The sequence below is a fragment of the Schistocerca americana genome, chromosome 1 (assembly GCF_021461395.2).
Source record: "Schistocerca americana isolate TAMUIC-IGC-003095 chromosome 1, iqSchAmer2.1, whole genome shotgun sequence".
NCBI classification, from domain to species: Eukaryota; Metazoa; Arthropoda; class Insecta; order Orthoptera; family Acrididae; genus Schistocerca; species Schistocerca americana.
The window spans coordinates 59,181,703-59,197,872 of record NC_060119.1 but is presented as its reverse complement, the minus strand read 5'-3'; the positions used below and the strand labels follow the sequence as shown (position 1 = coordinate 59,197,872).

The 16,170-nt window shown below is 39.2% G+C and overlaps 1 protein-coding gene across 1 annotated transcript in view; it reads right to left on the bottom strand.

The window, feature by feature from the left end:
• LOC124622184 (meiotic recombination protein REC8 homolog) overlaps nt 1–16,170 on the bottom strand; it is a 380,857-nt gene that overhangs the window by 83,528 nt on the left and 281,159 nt on the right. The window contains exon 11 of the mRNA XM_047147832.1: nt 15,625–15,671. Coding sequence (XP_047003788.1) covers nt 15,625–15,671 — 47 coding nt within the window. The remainder of the gene's footprint in view (nt 1–15,624; nt 15,672–16,170) is intronic.

Genomic DNA, 16,170 nt, shown 5'->3' with positions numbered 1-16,170 from the left:
TTGGAATATGTTGAGCATAAAGGCAGGTAGTGTTCCATATCAATAAGGCCACAGGCATTAGGGATGTTACTGTAACGGAAGGTGGCATCACTAGTGACAAGCAAGGCACCATATGGCAAAGCAACAGGAAATGTGGAGAGTCAGTGGAGGAAATGGTTGGTATCTTTTATATAGGGGGGTAGGTTCCGGGTGATACGTTGAAAGTGTTGGTCTACAAGAGCAAAGATTCTCTCAGTGGGGGCACAGTAACCGGTCACAATGGGGTGCCCTGGGAGGTTAGGTTTATGGACTTAAGGATGCATGTAGAAGGTAGGAACATGGAAAGTGGTATGGCTGAGTAGAGAGATGGACTCCAGGGAGAGGTTCTGGGATGGGCCTAAGGATTTGAGTAGTGACTGAAGACCCTGCTGGATTTCTGGAATGGGGTCACTTTGGCAAGGTTTGTAAGTGGAAGTATCTGTCAGCTGTCAGAGTCCTCCTGCCAGGTAATCTTTACGGTTCAAAACAACAGTGGTGGAGCCTTTCTCTGCAGGTAAGATTATAAGGTTGGGATCAGTTTTTAGATGGTGGACTGTGGTGTTTTCTGCGGATGTAAGGTTAGTTTGGATGTTGAGAGATTTGGGGAATGATGGTGACACAAAGTTCGAGGTTAAAAATTTCTGGAAAGTTAACAGGCCAGTGGGGGTGGATAACAGTTGGAGGAGGAGTGAACTGAGTTCAGCAGGGTTCAGTAATGGTCTTTGGTTGAGTCTGATTGGTAGGATTGATGGCGAAAAACTTTTTCCACCATAGGGACAGGGAGAAGGAGAGAAGCTCTTTCACAATTTCTGGATGGCTGAGTTTGGGAGTGGGGCAAAAGGTGTGGCCTTTGGAACGAACTGATATTTCTGTGAGGTTAACGCTTCTGGAGGAAAGGTTCATGACTGTGCTTCAAGCCTGTTTAGGTTCTGGATTCTGTGTGGTGATGGGAGGGAGTTATGGAGGCTGGGGTATATGTAGTAGGTCTGCAAGATAGGGTTTGTCAGCTATGAGAGACTGTGGGGGAGGTTTGGAGCTTGTTGTAGAGTTGGTGGACAGTGATACTCTAATGTAGTAGTAGGAAGTGGGCAGGGTGGAAAGCTTTTCGAGGGCAGCTGCATGTCACCATCCTATGCCAATCTATTCATGGCCATCTAGAGGAATCTTTACTAAACACATAGAATCCTAAACCCCTCACCTGGGTCAGATTCCTTGATGACATCTTTGCGATCTGGATCAAAAGTGAGGTCATCCTATCCACCTCAACAGCTTCTCCCCCATTTGCATCACCTGGCCCTAGTCAACCCAACAAGCCACCCTTAGATGTTGACCTCCACCTCAGAGATGGCTGCATCAGTACCTCTGCCCATATCAGATCTACTAATCACAAACAACATTACGACTTCAACAGCTGCCACCCATTCCATACCAAGAAGTCCCTTTCATACATCCTAGCCACCTGTGGTCACTGCATCTGCAGTGATGAGCGGTCCCTCTCGAGATATACTGAGGGTCTCACTGAAGCCTCCACAACTGTAATTATCCTCTCAACCATGCACAAAAACAAATCTCCCGATCCTTATCTTTCCAGTCTCCTATCACTTCCCAAAGCCCCACTGCCTAGCCACATAGGAGCATTCACCCATACCTCGGTACCACTGATGCCACTGAATTACATTCTCTGCCAGGGTTTTGACTACCTCTCGACGTGCTCTAAAATGAGAAATGTCCTGCCCACTATCCTTTCCACTCCTCCCACAGTGGTATTCCACCACCCACTGAACCTATACAATGTACTCGTCCATCACTACACAACCCCTGCTCCCAACTCCTTGCCTCATGCATGGCTCATCTCCCTGTAACAGACCTAGATGTGAGGTCTGTTCCATGCATGCTCCCACCACCACCTACTTCAGTCAGGTCACAAACATCACCTATTCCATCACAGGCAAGGCTACCTGTGAAACCAGTGATGTGATCTACAAGCTAAGCTGCAACCACTGTGCTGCATTCTATGTGGGCATGCCTGTCTGCATGAATGGCCACCAACAAACTGTGGCTAAGAAACAAGTGGACCACCCTGTTGCTGAGCACGCTGCCCAACACGACATCTTTCATTTCAATGACTGCTTCAAAGCCTGTGCCATATGGATTCTTTCCACCAACACCAGCTTTTCTAAATTGTGCAGGTGGGAACTTTCCCTGCAACATATCCTATGTTCCTGTAACCCTCCTGGTCTCAACCTTCATTAGTCATTGTCCTCCCCCTTCCAGCCCCTTCCCTGTTCCCATTCCGGCACTACAGCCCTCATTCCACCATAACACCCAGTCTTTTCACTTCTCTCCTTTTCCATTATCCCCTACCTCCACCTCTCCCCTGCCCTCTGCCTAACTTCCCATTGCACATAGCTGCCCTACCCTCTCTCCACCTCGTCCCTGCGCACTCCCCAGCAGCACTTCACCGTCCCCCGCTTTTACCCTACTATCCCTCCCCTCCCTGCCCCAGCCTGCTCCGCGCCCCCACCCAGTTGTGACTTCCATCATGCACTGGTGCTGCTGCTTGCAGTGAGGTGTCAGTTGCCCAAGACTGCAGTCATGGTTATGTGAATTGTATTTGTGCGTGTGCGTGTGTGTGTGTGTGTGTGTGTGTGTGTGTGTGTGTCTCGTCTATTTTTGAAGAAGACCTTGCTGGCTGAAAGCTTACTTGTGACCATCTTGTTGTGCTTATCTGCGACTCAACATCTCCACTATATGGTGAGTAGGAACTTTCCTTTTCATCATCGCTCTCATATAGTCTCACTTCAAATGTCATTCAACATGGAAAACAAAACATTCATGCCTCCAGACAACTTTCCTGGTGAGTACTGGTTACATCACATAATATACATCAAAGTGATGATATTTACCTACTTAACATTGTTCTCTGATTTTTTTTCATAGCCCCTAAACAAAATATGCTACACCAGTAGTCATTGGCATAGGTACTTAATGCTACCATGTGAATCCAAGCCAAGTCACTAGTAATGGATAAGAGAGTAGGTATGTGAATTAGCTACTATCAACAACACAGTGAACACATTATTGTAGCCAAGATAGACACAACACCAACACCCATCACAGTAATACATGTTTATATGCCAATTAGCTCTGCAGATGGAGAGACTGAAAGAATATATGATAAATGAAATTATTCAGATAGTTAAAACAGATGAAAATTTAATTGTTACTGGGAACTGGAATTCAATACTATGCCAACAATATGATGGGAAAATAGGATGGGAACATGGAATGGCGGAGAGGAATCAATGGGAAAACTGCCTGGAAAAATTCTGTACAGAACACAATTTAATCATTGGTAATAGATATAAAAATCATGAAATATGGTTATATACTCAGAAGAGCTGCAGATATCATAAGGTTTAATACAGATTACATAACGATAAGACAAGAGATTTAGGAGCCAGACTTTAAACTGCAAAACATTTTGAGCGGCGAATATGGACTCTGACAGTAATTTATTGGTTATGATCTGCAGATCAAAACTGAAAAAAAAAAAAGAAAAAACTTCAGAAAGGTCAGAAATTAAGGAACTGGGATCTGGATAAATTGAAGTAAACAAAGACTGTAGCTTCTTGCATGACTATGAGAATAATAGACACTACCTACAAGAAAATTAGGGAGATCTCTGGAGAAAAGAGAAGACCCTTTATGAACGTAAAGAGTGAAGATGGTGAGCCTACACTGAAAGCTGAAAGGCAAAAGACTGAAGAAATATGTAGAAGGGCTGTACAAGGGAAATTAACTTGAAGATAACATTATAATAAGGGAAGAAGAAGTAGATGAAGATAGGATAAGATAGGAGATATATACTGTGAGAAGTGTTTGACAAAGCACTGAAAGACCTAAGTTGAAACAAGACCCATGGGGTTGGTTACAAGTCATCAAGAATTAGTGAGATCCTTGGGAGAGTCAGCCATAGCAGAATTATTCCACCTGGTAAACAAGATACATGAGATACGTAGAAAAATCTCAGACTTTAAGGAGAATATAATAATTCTTAGTACTGCCAGATGTGAATTCTTAGTGCTGCCAGATGTGAATATAACTGAACCATGAGTTTAATCTGAATTCCACAAAAATATTGGCATACAGTAGGTATTACTGTGTTTACTTGTAAGATAGACTGAAGAAAGGCAGACCTACAAGCATTTGTCAATTTAAGGACAGCATTTGGCAGTGCCAACTGGAATACACTGTTGGAAGGTAGAAGAGACAAATTACAGGGTATCCACAACTTGTACAGAAACCATACTGCAGTTCTAACAGTCAAAGGACATGAAACAGAAGCAGTAGTTGAGTAAAAAAAATGTAAATGCCGTGTGGCTAGGGCCTCCCGTCGGGTAGACCGTTCGCCTGGTGCAAGTCGATCGAGTTGATGCCACTTCGGCGACTTGTGTGTTGATGGAGATGAAATGATGATGATAAGGACAACACAACAACCAGTCCCTGAGTGGAGAAAATCTCCGACCCAGCCAGGAATCGAACCCGGGCCATTAGGCACGACATGCTGTCACGCTGACCACTCAGCTATCAGAGGCGGACAGTAGTTGGGTAAGGGAGTGAGACAGGGATGAAACATCTCCCTGGCATGACCCTGTGATGGCAACCAATGAGAAACTTGTAAAGGCAACAGTCAATGGAAAAGAAATAAAAATTTTGAGGTTTGCTGGTGGCATTTGTAATAACCAGAGATTAAGAGAAGCAGATACCAATATGAATAAATGATACACATAAATAAATATGACCCTCATTAAATCAGTAGAAACAATGTCTACCATAAAATACTTAAAATAAAAATTTCTAGTGGTTATGATAAATTATCAATAACATTACTTAAGGTGCGTTGTTCTCAGATTAGTACAATATTAAGTTATCTACATAACCACCCTTGTATCACTGGAACATTTCCCAACTGGCTGAAATATGCTGAAATTAAACCTGAGTATAAGAAAGCGGAAAAGGAAATACTGACAAACTTCCATCCAGTTCCACTTTTTCCAGCATTCTCAAAAATTTTAGAATAGGTAATATATAACCAGCTACGAAATTTTAAACATGGCTAAAGCAGCAACTGTTGAAAATCTTCACGGTAAATTATAACAGCCAAAAGTGTCATCAGTAGTTAAAATTAAAATATCACCTCCATCTGTACAGCATAATTATGAAGGGGTTGGTCGATGCGAACACAGGCTAAGTACCGATAATATGCTGCGCTCGCATCGACCAACCCTTTCATAATTATGCTGTATGGATGGAGGTGATATTTTTAATTTCAACTACTGACGATGCCTTTGGCACGATTTTGTTATGCATCTCCACTGCAGGATGTGATTTTAGTGTATTTTTGCTTCTGATGAAGGTATATTTAGATGTACCGAAACCATGGTCAAGGATTTTAATAAATCTTTATCCTGCAACTGTTTGGCTGTTATCATTTACCGTGAATATAACCAGCTACTTAACTATCTGACCACAAGCAATACACTGCCTGGAAAAAAACAACTGAAGTCCCTGGAAGACATTGTTGCATGTCAATGTAACTTTGTGCACACACTGTAACATTCCCTGGCAGCACACACACTTTTAATAAAATGAAATGACATTTAATTGTACTATGTACACCTATGAAGCAATTCGTATGTACTGTCATTGTTTAACAAAAAAAATATATTATTTAATTTTGTATAAAGGACATTCATTATTATTGTAATATTTTCTGTAGTAATATTCTCGATGTATTTATGATTGTAATATTTCAATACTCATAATGTAATTACGAAATATGTTAATATCTGCGATAAAAAAAAAATGTAAAATACAGCCACAGAGGAAAATAATGTTGTAAGATTACAAAGAGAAATTAACAAGCAGCAATAGTATAAATAGGGATACATAATGTGCATTCTTTGTCGTCTTCCTCGAGAGCTGAGAGAGAGAAGGACCTGTGACGTAGCATTTTATGAATGAGTAGACTTCTTTTGTCTGTATCTATCTTTAGCCACCATTAGAGGAGAAATTACAAAGTAATGTAAGTTGAATTATTGTTGTGGTCTAAATACATTATAATTTATCAAAATTGTGTATTATTAATGTAAATTAGCTTGCCCATGTCATCTATAATATTTCTTTAAAGAATTTTCAGCATTTTTAGCAATTATCGTTGGTGCTGCTGGGCTGTGCCGCGACCGAACGATTTGCAGCGGCGGCACGTTTAAAAAATTGTTCCGCTAAAAAATTATCCAAACCCGTAAATCGGGAGCAGATAAAATTAGCAGTGAACTACAAAATATTTTTCTTTTACAGCGATCCTGAGGCTGACGGAATTTATTACTGGTTTTACATTTGTGCATTCATAGGCGGATAATTAACGTTGAAGTTGTTAATCTGTTGGTTCTTTCAATTTCTAAAGCAAATAACTTAAACGTATAGTGAAATGTGTTTTGTCAATGATAATTAAACGCTCAGGTCGGCTTGGCAATATTTAACCATTTTCTGCTAACAGAGACAGTCTTGTGTTCCATAGCTAATGCCGGGAAAGAATTCAGTGAATATTTGAAAAACCACTGCATTTAGAAAATGTGTGCCAAGGCCGAAATATGTAAAAAATTTAATTTATGCAATTTTCAACTAAATGTTCTTAATCAGTTAATATGAATTTATCAGCATGAGAGGGTAGCTGAGGTTCACGGAATTTTAAATGTACTTAATTATGTCTAAATGAATTTTTATTACCACACGTAAATAAGGGGTTCTACAACAAAGTTCGTACTGAAAGAGCAAATAACAAAAATATTTAAAGCAACATTTCCTCCCCATTTTCAAATCCATTTTCGATTCGATTTATTTCCATTTTTTACATAATAAATAAATATATATATATATATATATATATATATTTTTTTTTCATTAAATTGGCGCCCAATAACGCAGAGCACGAATAAGCAGTGGCCACAAAATACCCATGAGATAATTAGGGAATTATTGTAGTCGAACTTTGTTGGAGAACAATTAATAATTTTTCATGTATTGTATGTATTGCCTAACCAATATTGTATGGTAATACCTGTATATGATTTTTTGCATGAGAACACTATACACCCAGAGGCAAGCTGAAGAAGAGAGCTCATTATATCAAAAAATTAATTATCTACCACAATACCAGGGGGCAGCTGCACCCAAGATAGATCACCAAAAGGTAAAGCTACAGTGTAGTTGTCCTGTGGGTAGTAAAGTAGCCTCCGTGCGGTGTTCTCGGATCATTAGTGGTGTGCTTGTTGTTAATTTTTTTTTTTTTTAAATAACAGGACATTTGAGTAGTTAGTCATCGTAGTATATAATAAGTGTGTTTCAACAAATGACCATTTCTTGTGTGACTATGTCTGTGAAACCTGAGTGTTAGGATATTTAGTTCAGATTTTGTCTCTTTTGTTGACTATGGTTAGATTGCGTAGTCAGAAAAATATAAACATGGACAATGAACAACAGTTAGCAAGCTGTGATACCGATTTAGAAAGTGGGGCACAAAGTAATGTTAGTGGCTTAGTTCAGGAAGTACAATGTGAGAATCTGGGGGCAGAAGGGCAAGAAATGTTGCCACTGCCAGCCAGTGATTCAGTTGAAAGTAGAAATACTGTGCCACTTACAAGCACTAGACACGAACCAGAGAGTGGTGAGGTGTCAGAAGTGCAATCATTAATGGTTATGTTCGAGCGCATGCTCAATTTCCAAGCTGAATTCGCACTTATGCAAGCAGAACACGATAGAGAACATGATGCTAAACAAGCAGATCGTGATCGACGCCTGCATGAGAGAGACTTGCAGTTAATGCAATCTTTGGAAGCTATGCAAAGTGAGATTGTTAGTTTGAGACAAAACTATGAAACCATACCCAAAGCGGTGCAAGAACTGAGTGAAAGAGTAGATAATATCCAGGTGGCTAACGCCAGTATCGTAGATGAAATTAGTGTACTGGCTAACAGGTTGGAAAAATTAGAAATTGACACAAGTCAAGAAATAGAGCAGAAAATGTCCGAACAGGCGAACAAAATTGAAAACGAATTTATAAAAAAAAATAGACAAGAAGGTGCACGCCGCGATTGAGGCCAAGGATTTGGGCATGAGTGCGGAAGTGCAGGACCTAAAAAGGGCGGTGCACACTGACATTCCGCTGTGGCAGCGGAATGTCAACCGTCGTCTTGCGGAGCTGGAAAACAGCTTGTTGCACGGCGATGCACAGGCGTGTGTCATGCCAGCCAGGTCCAACAATGATAGGCATATAAATACAGCAGTGAAAAATTGCGACTGCGAGACAGAACAGGCAACCAATGTTAGCGAAACAAACAAATGTCACTCCAAAATAGTGATTGAAGAAAGCCTAATTAAAAACCGACAGTTTCAGATCTTTACAACGGAGAAGAAATCTGTTCACCCTGTAGTATTTATCAAGGGATTTAGGAACATTTTGCCTAGTGTTTGGAGTCATACACAGAAAATACAGTTCGTTATGTCGTACATACAAGGAGATGCTGCATTATGGGCAACCGAAGCAGCTGACAGTTGTGACACATATGAGCAATTTGAAAAGGCATTCTTGGCCAAATATTGGTCAACATGTATTCAGGAGAGATGGCGGAAAGAGGTATATAATCCAGAGCCGTATTCTCCACGATTAGGCAATTTGCGAAAATATTTTGAGAAATACATTAATAAGACCCGTTACTGGGACGAGCAGATTTTATCCCGGGATTTGATCAGACTTTTGAAATCACACTTGCCGATACACGTAAAGGAAAAACTTATACACGTACCGGAGAACGACATGGAACATTTCTTGTCTGTTCTGGACTCAATTGACCTGATTCAGAAGCATGTTAAGGCAGCCTCTGAACAGGCTAGAAGTAACGGAAACGGTTACAGAAATGGTCGAAATAACATGCCTCGACCAAATAATGGAAACGGCAGAGGTAACAATGGGAGACAACATTATGCACAAAACGGGAATAGAGGTAGAGACCGGAACGGCAATAGTCCGCCGGTGAACAATGACCGGAAAAGGAAGGTATGATGACCGATATGAAACAGGCCCACCAAGCAATAGTAGATGGAAAAATGCCAGGGGGCTGTGGAACACCAATACCTATAACGATGCAAACCGAACTTGGCCACAGAACCAGAGGCCCAGTCCGGACCGGCAAAACAGTGAAAGATACGACAATAACCGACCGCCACCACAAAATGCGCCAATTGCGCAACCGTGGCGGCCGACGCAAAACAATTTACACGTAGTGGAGGTCAGCGACACAGAGCAGCCACACCCATCCACCAGTAATAATCCAACAAACTAGATTCAGCCGAGATACGCTCTCCATCGTCGGCTGAGGTTTGGAGTGAGAGCAGCCCGACACAGAACAAAACATTGGAAATCTGTATCCTCAGGTATAATGACGGGGTACAGATGGGACAGGAATTAATAACTAAACCACCCACGTGCATAAAGGAGCACAAAGACAAAGTATAAGCGATAATAGAGATCAAAATTAACAATATTGATGTGCAAGCAATCGTAGATACAGGTGCTACTGTCAGTGTCATGAGTATGGACTTATTCAGAATACTGGGGAAAGAAAAGCGTATGCTGGCTTTTCCTGTGAACAATTGCAAAGTCAGTGGAGCCATCAGTGCATAGCGACAAATAATTAAACTCCAAGTGCGGGTAGAGATGTATATAGGGGGAGAAGCCATAGCGTGTTCGTTCCTGGTAGTAAAGGGTTTAAAGGTAGCCTGCATTTTGGGGGTAGATTTTTTGAGAGAAAGGGATGCAGTAATCGACCTTTCTCAGGGAAAATTAAGTTTGATGAACACGGGTAGGAGGATAGAATTGTCCATGCTCAGATCTGAAGAGGTACCTGTGCCTAATTGTAATGCTATTAACATAAAATGTAGGAATCAGTGGATACTACATTTAGACAATCATTCTCTACGATAAAATCTGTATTATCCAGATGTACAAGGTTATCAATTAAAAGCAAATGTGGACGCACTTGTGAACAAAGTATCACAGTCGTATCACAGTCCGAAAATTTGAACTCAATGCAACAGCAGGATTTGGTACAGTTATTATCTAACTATGCAAATGTATTTTCAGAACAACCAGGAATTGTTAAGGGATATCAATACAATATCGAGGTGAAGCCTCACAAAACCTACTGTTGAGCCTCATACTCCATTCCTTGGTCCCAGAAGGAAATAGTAGCTATCTCTTAGCAGATCCCCAATCAGGGAAAGTACGGGGACTGTATCCGCGTAAGGATGTGAAAATATTCCTCCAGTAAATGACTAATAGTCCTATGTGATGTGTAAAAAGGTACACCATTCTTTTGGAAATGAATGAACATTAATGATGTGTGATCTGTAGAGATAATGTACTAGAGTAGAAGTATTTAGTTATAAGAATATGATTGATTTTCTCTTTTGTTTATGATTATTTATGTTATGTCTTCTTTTTAATTAGTGTTAGTCTAAGCATGCTCTAAATGTCTGCACAGATAACCTGATTAGTGCAATTACTTGTAGTGTTAAATTGTGACAGAGATCAGTCAGGAGGAACATTTTAGTAGTGATTAGTTTGTGTACTGCATAATATTCTATATGTGTGTCGAACTTGAAATATTTCTTGGTACAGTCTTTTCTATTACATGTATATATATATGTGTGTAGCTGTCAGATTGACAGGTTAGAACCCAGAATAATATTAATAATATGAGACCCTGAGAACTTTATTTTCAAACCAGTATTATCAAAGAGAGTAATGCACCCAGTAGTGACCCGAGGGCACCATGGGAGGCAAACTTATTGCAAATTTAAGTAACGCAAAGTTACGCACAAAGAAGCTTCAATTGAAGCTTGTGCAGATCGAATCAGTAAAAAGAGCTAGCCTGATACAGTCCAAGTCAATTTTAGCCTACAGAGACTACGCTGTAGTTACGTAGGACCTTGCAAGTAAAGTGAGACATAATTCCAAAGGAGTTATTGAACAATATGTCTGAATCCGGCTGGAATGCACAAATAAAATCTACTCGAACATAAATATAGATGATTTTTGGGCAAACTAATATGAAATTTTAATATTTGTTACCATGTACGCAATTATCACACACCTCGGTAAAGAGCGAACAAAGAAGTTACGAATGTGTTGTTACAAAACATTGCACAACAGACATTGTAATTGAAAAAAAAAAAAAACTTAAACAAAAGTGCAGTATTGTGTGGCAGAGACAGACAGTGACTGTTAAAACTGCAGCAATACGTCACGACGTTGTTTTGAACAAGCAATAAGAAACTGTATCATCGCCGTGTGTGCAAATAGACAAGGAACTAGCACGACACTAACAGTGAGCCGATAACAGATGGTGGACCAAGCTAGTGTCAAACTATAACTCTTTGTGTGTCAAGGGACGCCAGGAAAGCGCATTGACTACAGAGATACATTTTGTTCTAAGGTGAAAACTTGCGTGTGACTAATGACAAGTCATGACATGGTGAAAAAATATTGTGTGCCCATAAAACGTGTTACTGTGACAACGAAACATTGTGCAAACCAGACTAGTGAAGGACTACAGAATAATAACTGCCAATAACTGTGTGTGTTCTTTCCCACAGCAGGAAAAATGCCCATAAGGATAGTAAACGGTTTGTGAACTTGTTGCATGTTTGCTGGAGCACTGCAAGAAGATGTCACACGGGCGAGCTGATATACAACGCGCATCCGGCTACTTCAGCCATGCAGTGGCCGCAGCAGCCCGTAGCAGACCAGACAGCCACACGCCTCTCCGCGCCGTAGCTGTCAACACCGGGGGCGGTGACCTACACGAACCGACGCGCCGCGCCGAGCGCCGCTCAACAATCATTCCGCACCGCTCACCAACTACAGCATTATTGACATATTCCAAAATATTTACACAAACTGCATAACATGTCAATGAACTCGATTTTTGACAAACACTGAACACTTATTTTGTATAACCGTAAATTGACGAGAGAAAATGAACATTAACAAGTGTAGGAGATGGATTTGTAAAACGTAGGTAGTGAGAGCATTATGAAAAGTGTTGTTGTACTAAATGATTTCAAAAAACTAAGTGATATATCCTAGGACAAGTGACCTTGCAGTATATCGCAAAATAGATTACGAGTTGTTAAACAAACACACAACAAACTTTCGTTGAACTGTATGTGACTGTGATATTATGTAACCGTTGATGACAAACTGTTAAATCATTTCAAAGGAATGACTGTTAAAGAGACAAGATTAATCAGGAACCAACTGGGATGGCTGGGCTCCGGCACAGTTTTGCCCAGGTTTCCTGTCTGTCTTTGCCCAAATGATGGGGGAGCCATAAACATATATAACCCTGGGACTAATTAAAAGAGCCATTCCAAAAAAAACACACAGAATTGTAAAGAACGTTACTGGCACCATTGTGTCAAAGTATAGAAACTGTTTGCCAAATGCTGCCAGGGAGCAATGTAACGTTCCCTGGCAGCACACACACTACTAATAAAATGAAATGACATTTAATTCTATGTACGCCTATGAAGCAATTCGTATGTACTGTCATTGTTTAACAAAAAAAAATATATTATTTAATTTTGTATAAAGGACATTCATTATTATTGTAATATTTTCTGTAGTAATATTCTCGATGTATTTATGATTGTAATATTTCAATACTCATAATGTAATTACGAAATATGTTAATATCTGCGATAAAAAAAAAAATGTAAAATACAGCCACAGAGGAAAATAATGTTGTAAGATTACAAAGAGAAATTAACAAGCAGCAATAGTATAAATAGGGATACATAATGTGCATTCTTTGTCGTCTTCCTCAAGAGCTGAGAGAGAGAAGGACCTGTGACGTAGCATTTTATGAATGAGTAGACTTCTTTTGTCTGTATCTATCTTTAGCCACCATTAGAGGAGAAATTACAAAGTAATGTAAGTTGAATTATTGTTGTGGTCTAAATACATTATAATTTATCAAAATTGTGTATTATTAATGTAAATTAGCTTGCCCATGTCATCTATAATATTTCTTTAAAGAATTTTCAGCATTTTTAGCAATTATCGTTGGTGCTGCTGGGCTGTGCCGCGACCGAACGATTTGCAGCGGCGGCACGTTTAAAAAATTGTTCCGCTAAAAAATTAACCAAACCCGTAAATCGGGAGCAGATAAAATTAGCAGTGAACTACAAAATATTTTTCTTTTACAGCTATCCTGAGGCTGACGGAATTTATTACTGGTTTTACATTTGTGCATTCATAGGCGGATAATTAACGTTGAAGTTGTTAATCTGTTGGTTCTTTCAATTTCTAAAGCAAATAACTTAAACGTATAGTGAAATGTGTTTTGTCAATGATAATTAAACGTTCAGGTCGGCTTGGCAATATTTAACCATTTTCTGCTAACAGAGACAGTCTTGTGTTCCATAGCTAATGCCGGGAAAGAATTCAGTGAATATTTGAAAAACCACTGCATTTAGAAAATGTGTGCCAAGGCCGAAATATGTAAAAAATTTAATTTATGCAATTTTCTGTGCCAAGGCCGAAATATGTAAAAAATTTAATTTATGCAATTTTCAACTAAATGTTCTTAATCAGTTAATATGAATTTATCAGCATGAGAGGGTAGCTAAGGTTCATGTAATTTTAAATGTGCTTAATTATGTCTAAATGAATTTTTATTACCACACGTAAATAAGGGGTTCTACAACAAAGTTCGTACTGAAAGAGCAAATAGCAAAAATATTTAAAGAAAAATTTCCTCCCCATTTTCAAATCCATTTTCGATTCACTTTATTTTCATTTTTACATAATAAATAAATATATAAATTTAAATACTTTTTTTATTTCATTAAAACACACATCAGCAAGTATGTATATGATTGGATGTGCAATTCTCTGTGACAGATAGAATGGCTACCAGAGTGTATTACTTCATGGTTAGTGTTGTTACCACACCTGATATGGTACAAAAGGGGTGTGAACAGTACCACTATTAAGTGACCATTGTGAAGACACGGAGATGCGCTATACTCGAGCAAGATAGTGTTATCAGCACCTGGCAGAGTTTTAAAGAGACATCATTGTAGTTCTCTATTCACTCAGCAGGATGAACTGTGCAAAATCCAGATTTGTGGGGATTCAAATGTGAAAGTGGCCCTGTTTTGGACTGTGTGGCATCATGGAGGCAGACATACTTATTGTCGACATTCTGGTTGACAGTATCTATCCAACCAAGAGAGGATTGATATATTGCACACCAAGCACTTTGTAACTTTTTTACATCTGCACCAGGTATCCAAGAACAAGTAATGGACTCCCTGAAACCGAAACATTATGTGCATCCTGTACTGTTGGCTGGGTACTAGTGTAGTCATACAAGGGAACTGCCACACCACGCGTAGGCTGCTGTTAACACCACGACACAAACAGTTGCATATGAAAATAAAGACATTTTATGAATGGTTTGCACTGTGTTCAGCCACAAATTGCAATTCTGTGTTATCCTGGATGACCATCATCAGAAAGTATGTCAGTGACCTGGGGACAGGTTCTGTTCTAGCGTTTTGAAGAGGCATAATAGTATTAACTCCTTAAGTTATGGTATGGGAAGCCGTCAGGTACGACTTTGGCTGGTGGATGGTAGTGCCTAGGGGACCTCTGACAACACAACGGTACGTCATGGACAGTCTCATTAACTACATGAGGGGGACATAAAAACAAACAAACTTTTGTGCTGTACTCTTTTATTTAGTGTTGCAGTAATACCATACAGCCATTCCTTTAATCACTTGTAATTCTCTGCTAAAAAAATGAGGAAACTTGATATAGTAGTTCATTATTCAAAGGTGTAGCAAATTCCATATCATCATTAACACCATTGAGGCGAAGCACCTGGGGTGAACAATAACTACAACTTTCTTTAAACTGTGAGAGGTATTAGTAATTTCCAAGCTTGAATGAAAGTCTTTTTAAAGAAAACAAATCCTAAGATGAAGACCTAAAATGTCCAGTTATTAAAGAAATGGAATTTAAAGCGTTGTAGCAACACAAAACTTTACCAGTGTGTTACTGGCTAGTATTGTGCCTGATATGCAACACATTCCTTAAGCAAAGCATGAAAAGTTTATTGATTAGGTCTAATAATGATGTAATGCATATTTTCTTCCCTCACTTATTTTCATCCCTTACTTTTTCCCGAAGATTTGTCTTTGGTTTCCTCAGCTGCAGACAATAACATACTTATAACAGTAGGACTAGTACATGGTGTAATTACTTCAAGGACATTTTAGCCCAGAACCCGTAACATTAAAGCACTTGACAGATAGCTGCCAGTAAAATCAACATCTAGCTATAAATGGCATTGTTTGTTAAGATCTGCTGCTATGGTATCAGTACTACACAGACCTTAACACACTGTTCTGCAGGAAGTGGCACCAACGACTTTAAATTAATATAATATTAAGAATATCCATAAAACTCACCAATTATTGGTTGTAGTCTTGGTGTGATATCAGAGACTTCATTACGCCTGTAAATAAGAAAGAAAAATAATGAAAATAAAATATTTACTGAGATGAGAATGTAGTCGATACAAAACATTACAGTATTTATACAGGGAAACCAGCAGTGAGAATAATGGAAAACATCCAGATGTTTGGAACAGCATTTTATGTAAACAAAAAAATCGTAGACAGTGTAACACAATTTAGATCAAATTCAGAAAGAATATCCACGTTAACAATAAAGTGCAAGAACAAAAGTTACGCCCTCATAAAGTGTCATGCACCTATAAATGCTGACAACAGAAAAAAATCTGGAGAAAGTAATCAATTCTGGGATCTTTTAGTTCCAACAGATAAATTAGAATTTCCAGAGACACCTCAAAATCTAGAGGAAGATTTCCCACCTACAGAGTTAAAAATTCATGAAGCCATAAAAACACTCAAAAACAATAAAGCAAGTGGTGAAGACTCCATGACAGCAAAATTATTGAAGTGGTCAGAACCAAAAATCATAAAGGATTTTTG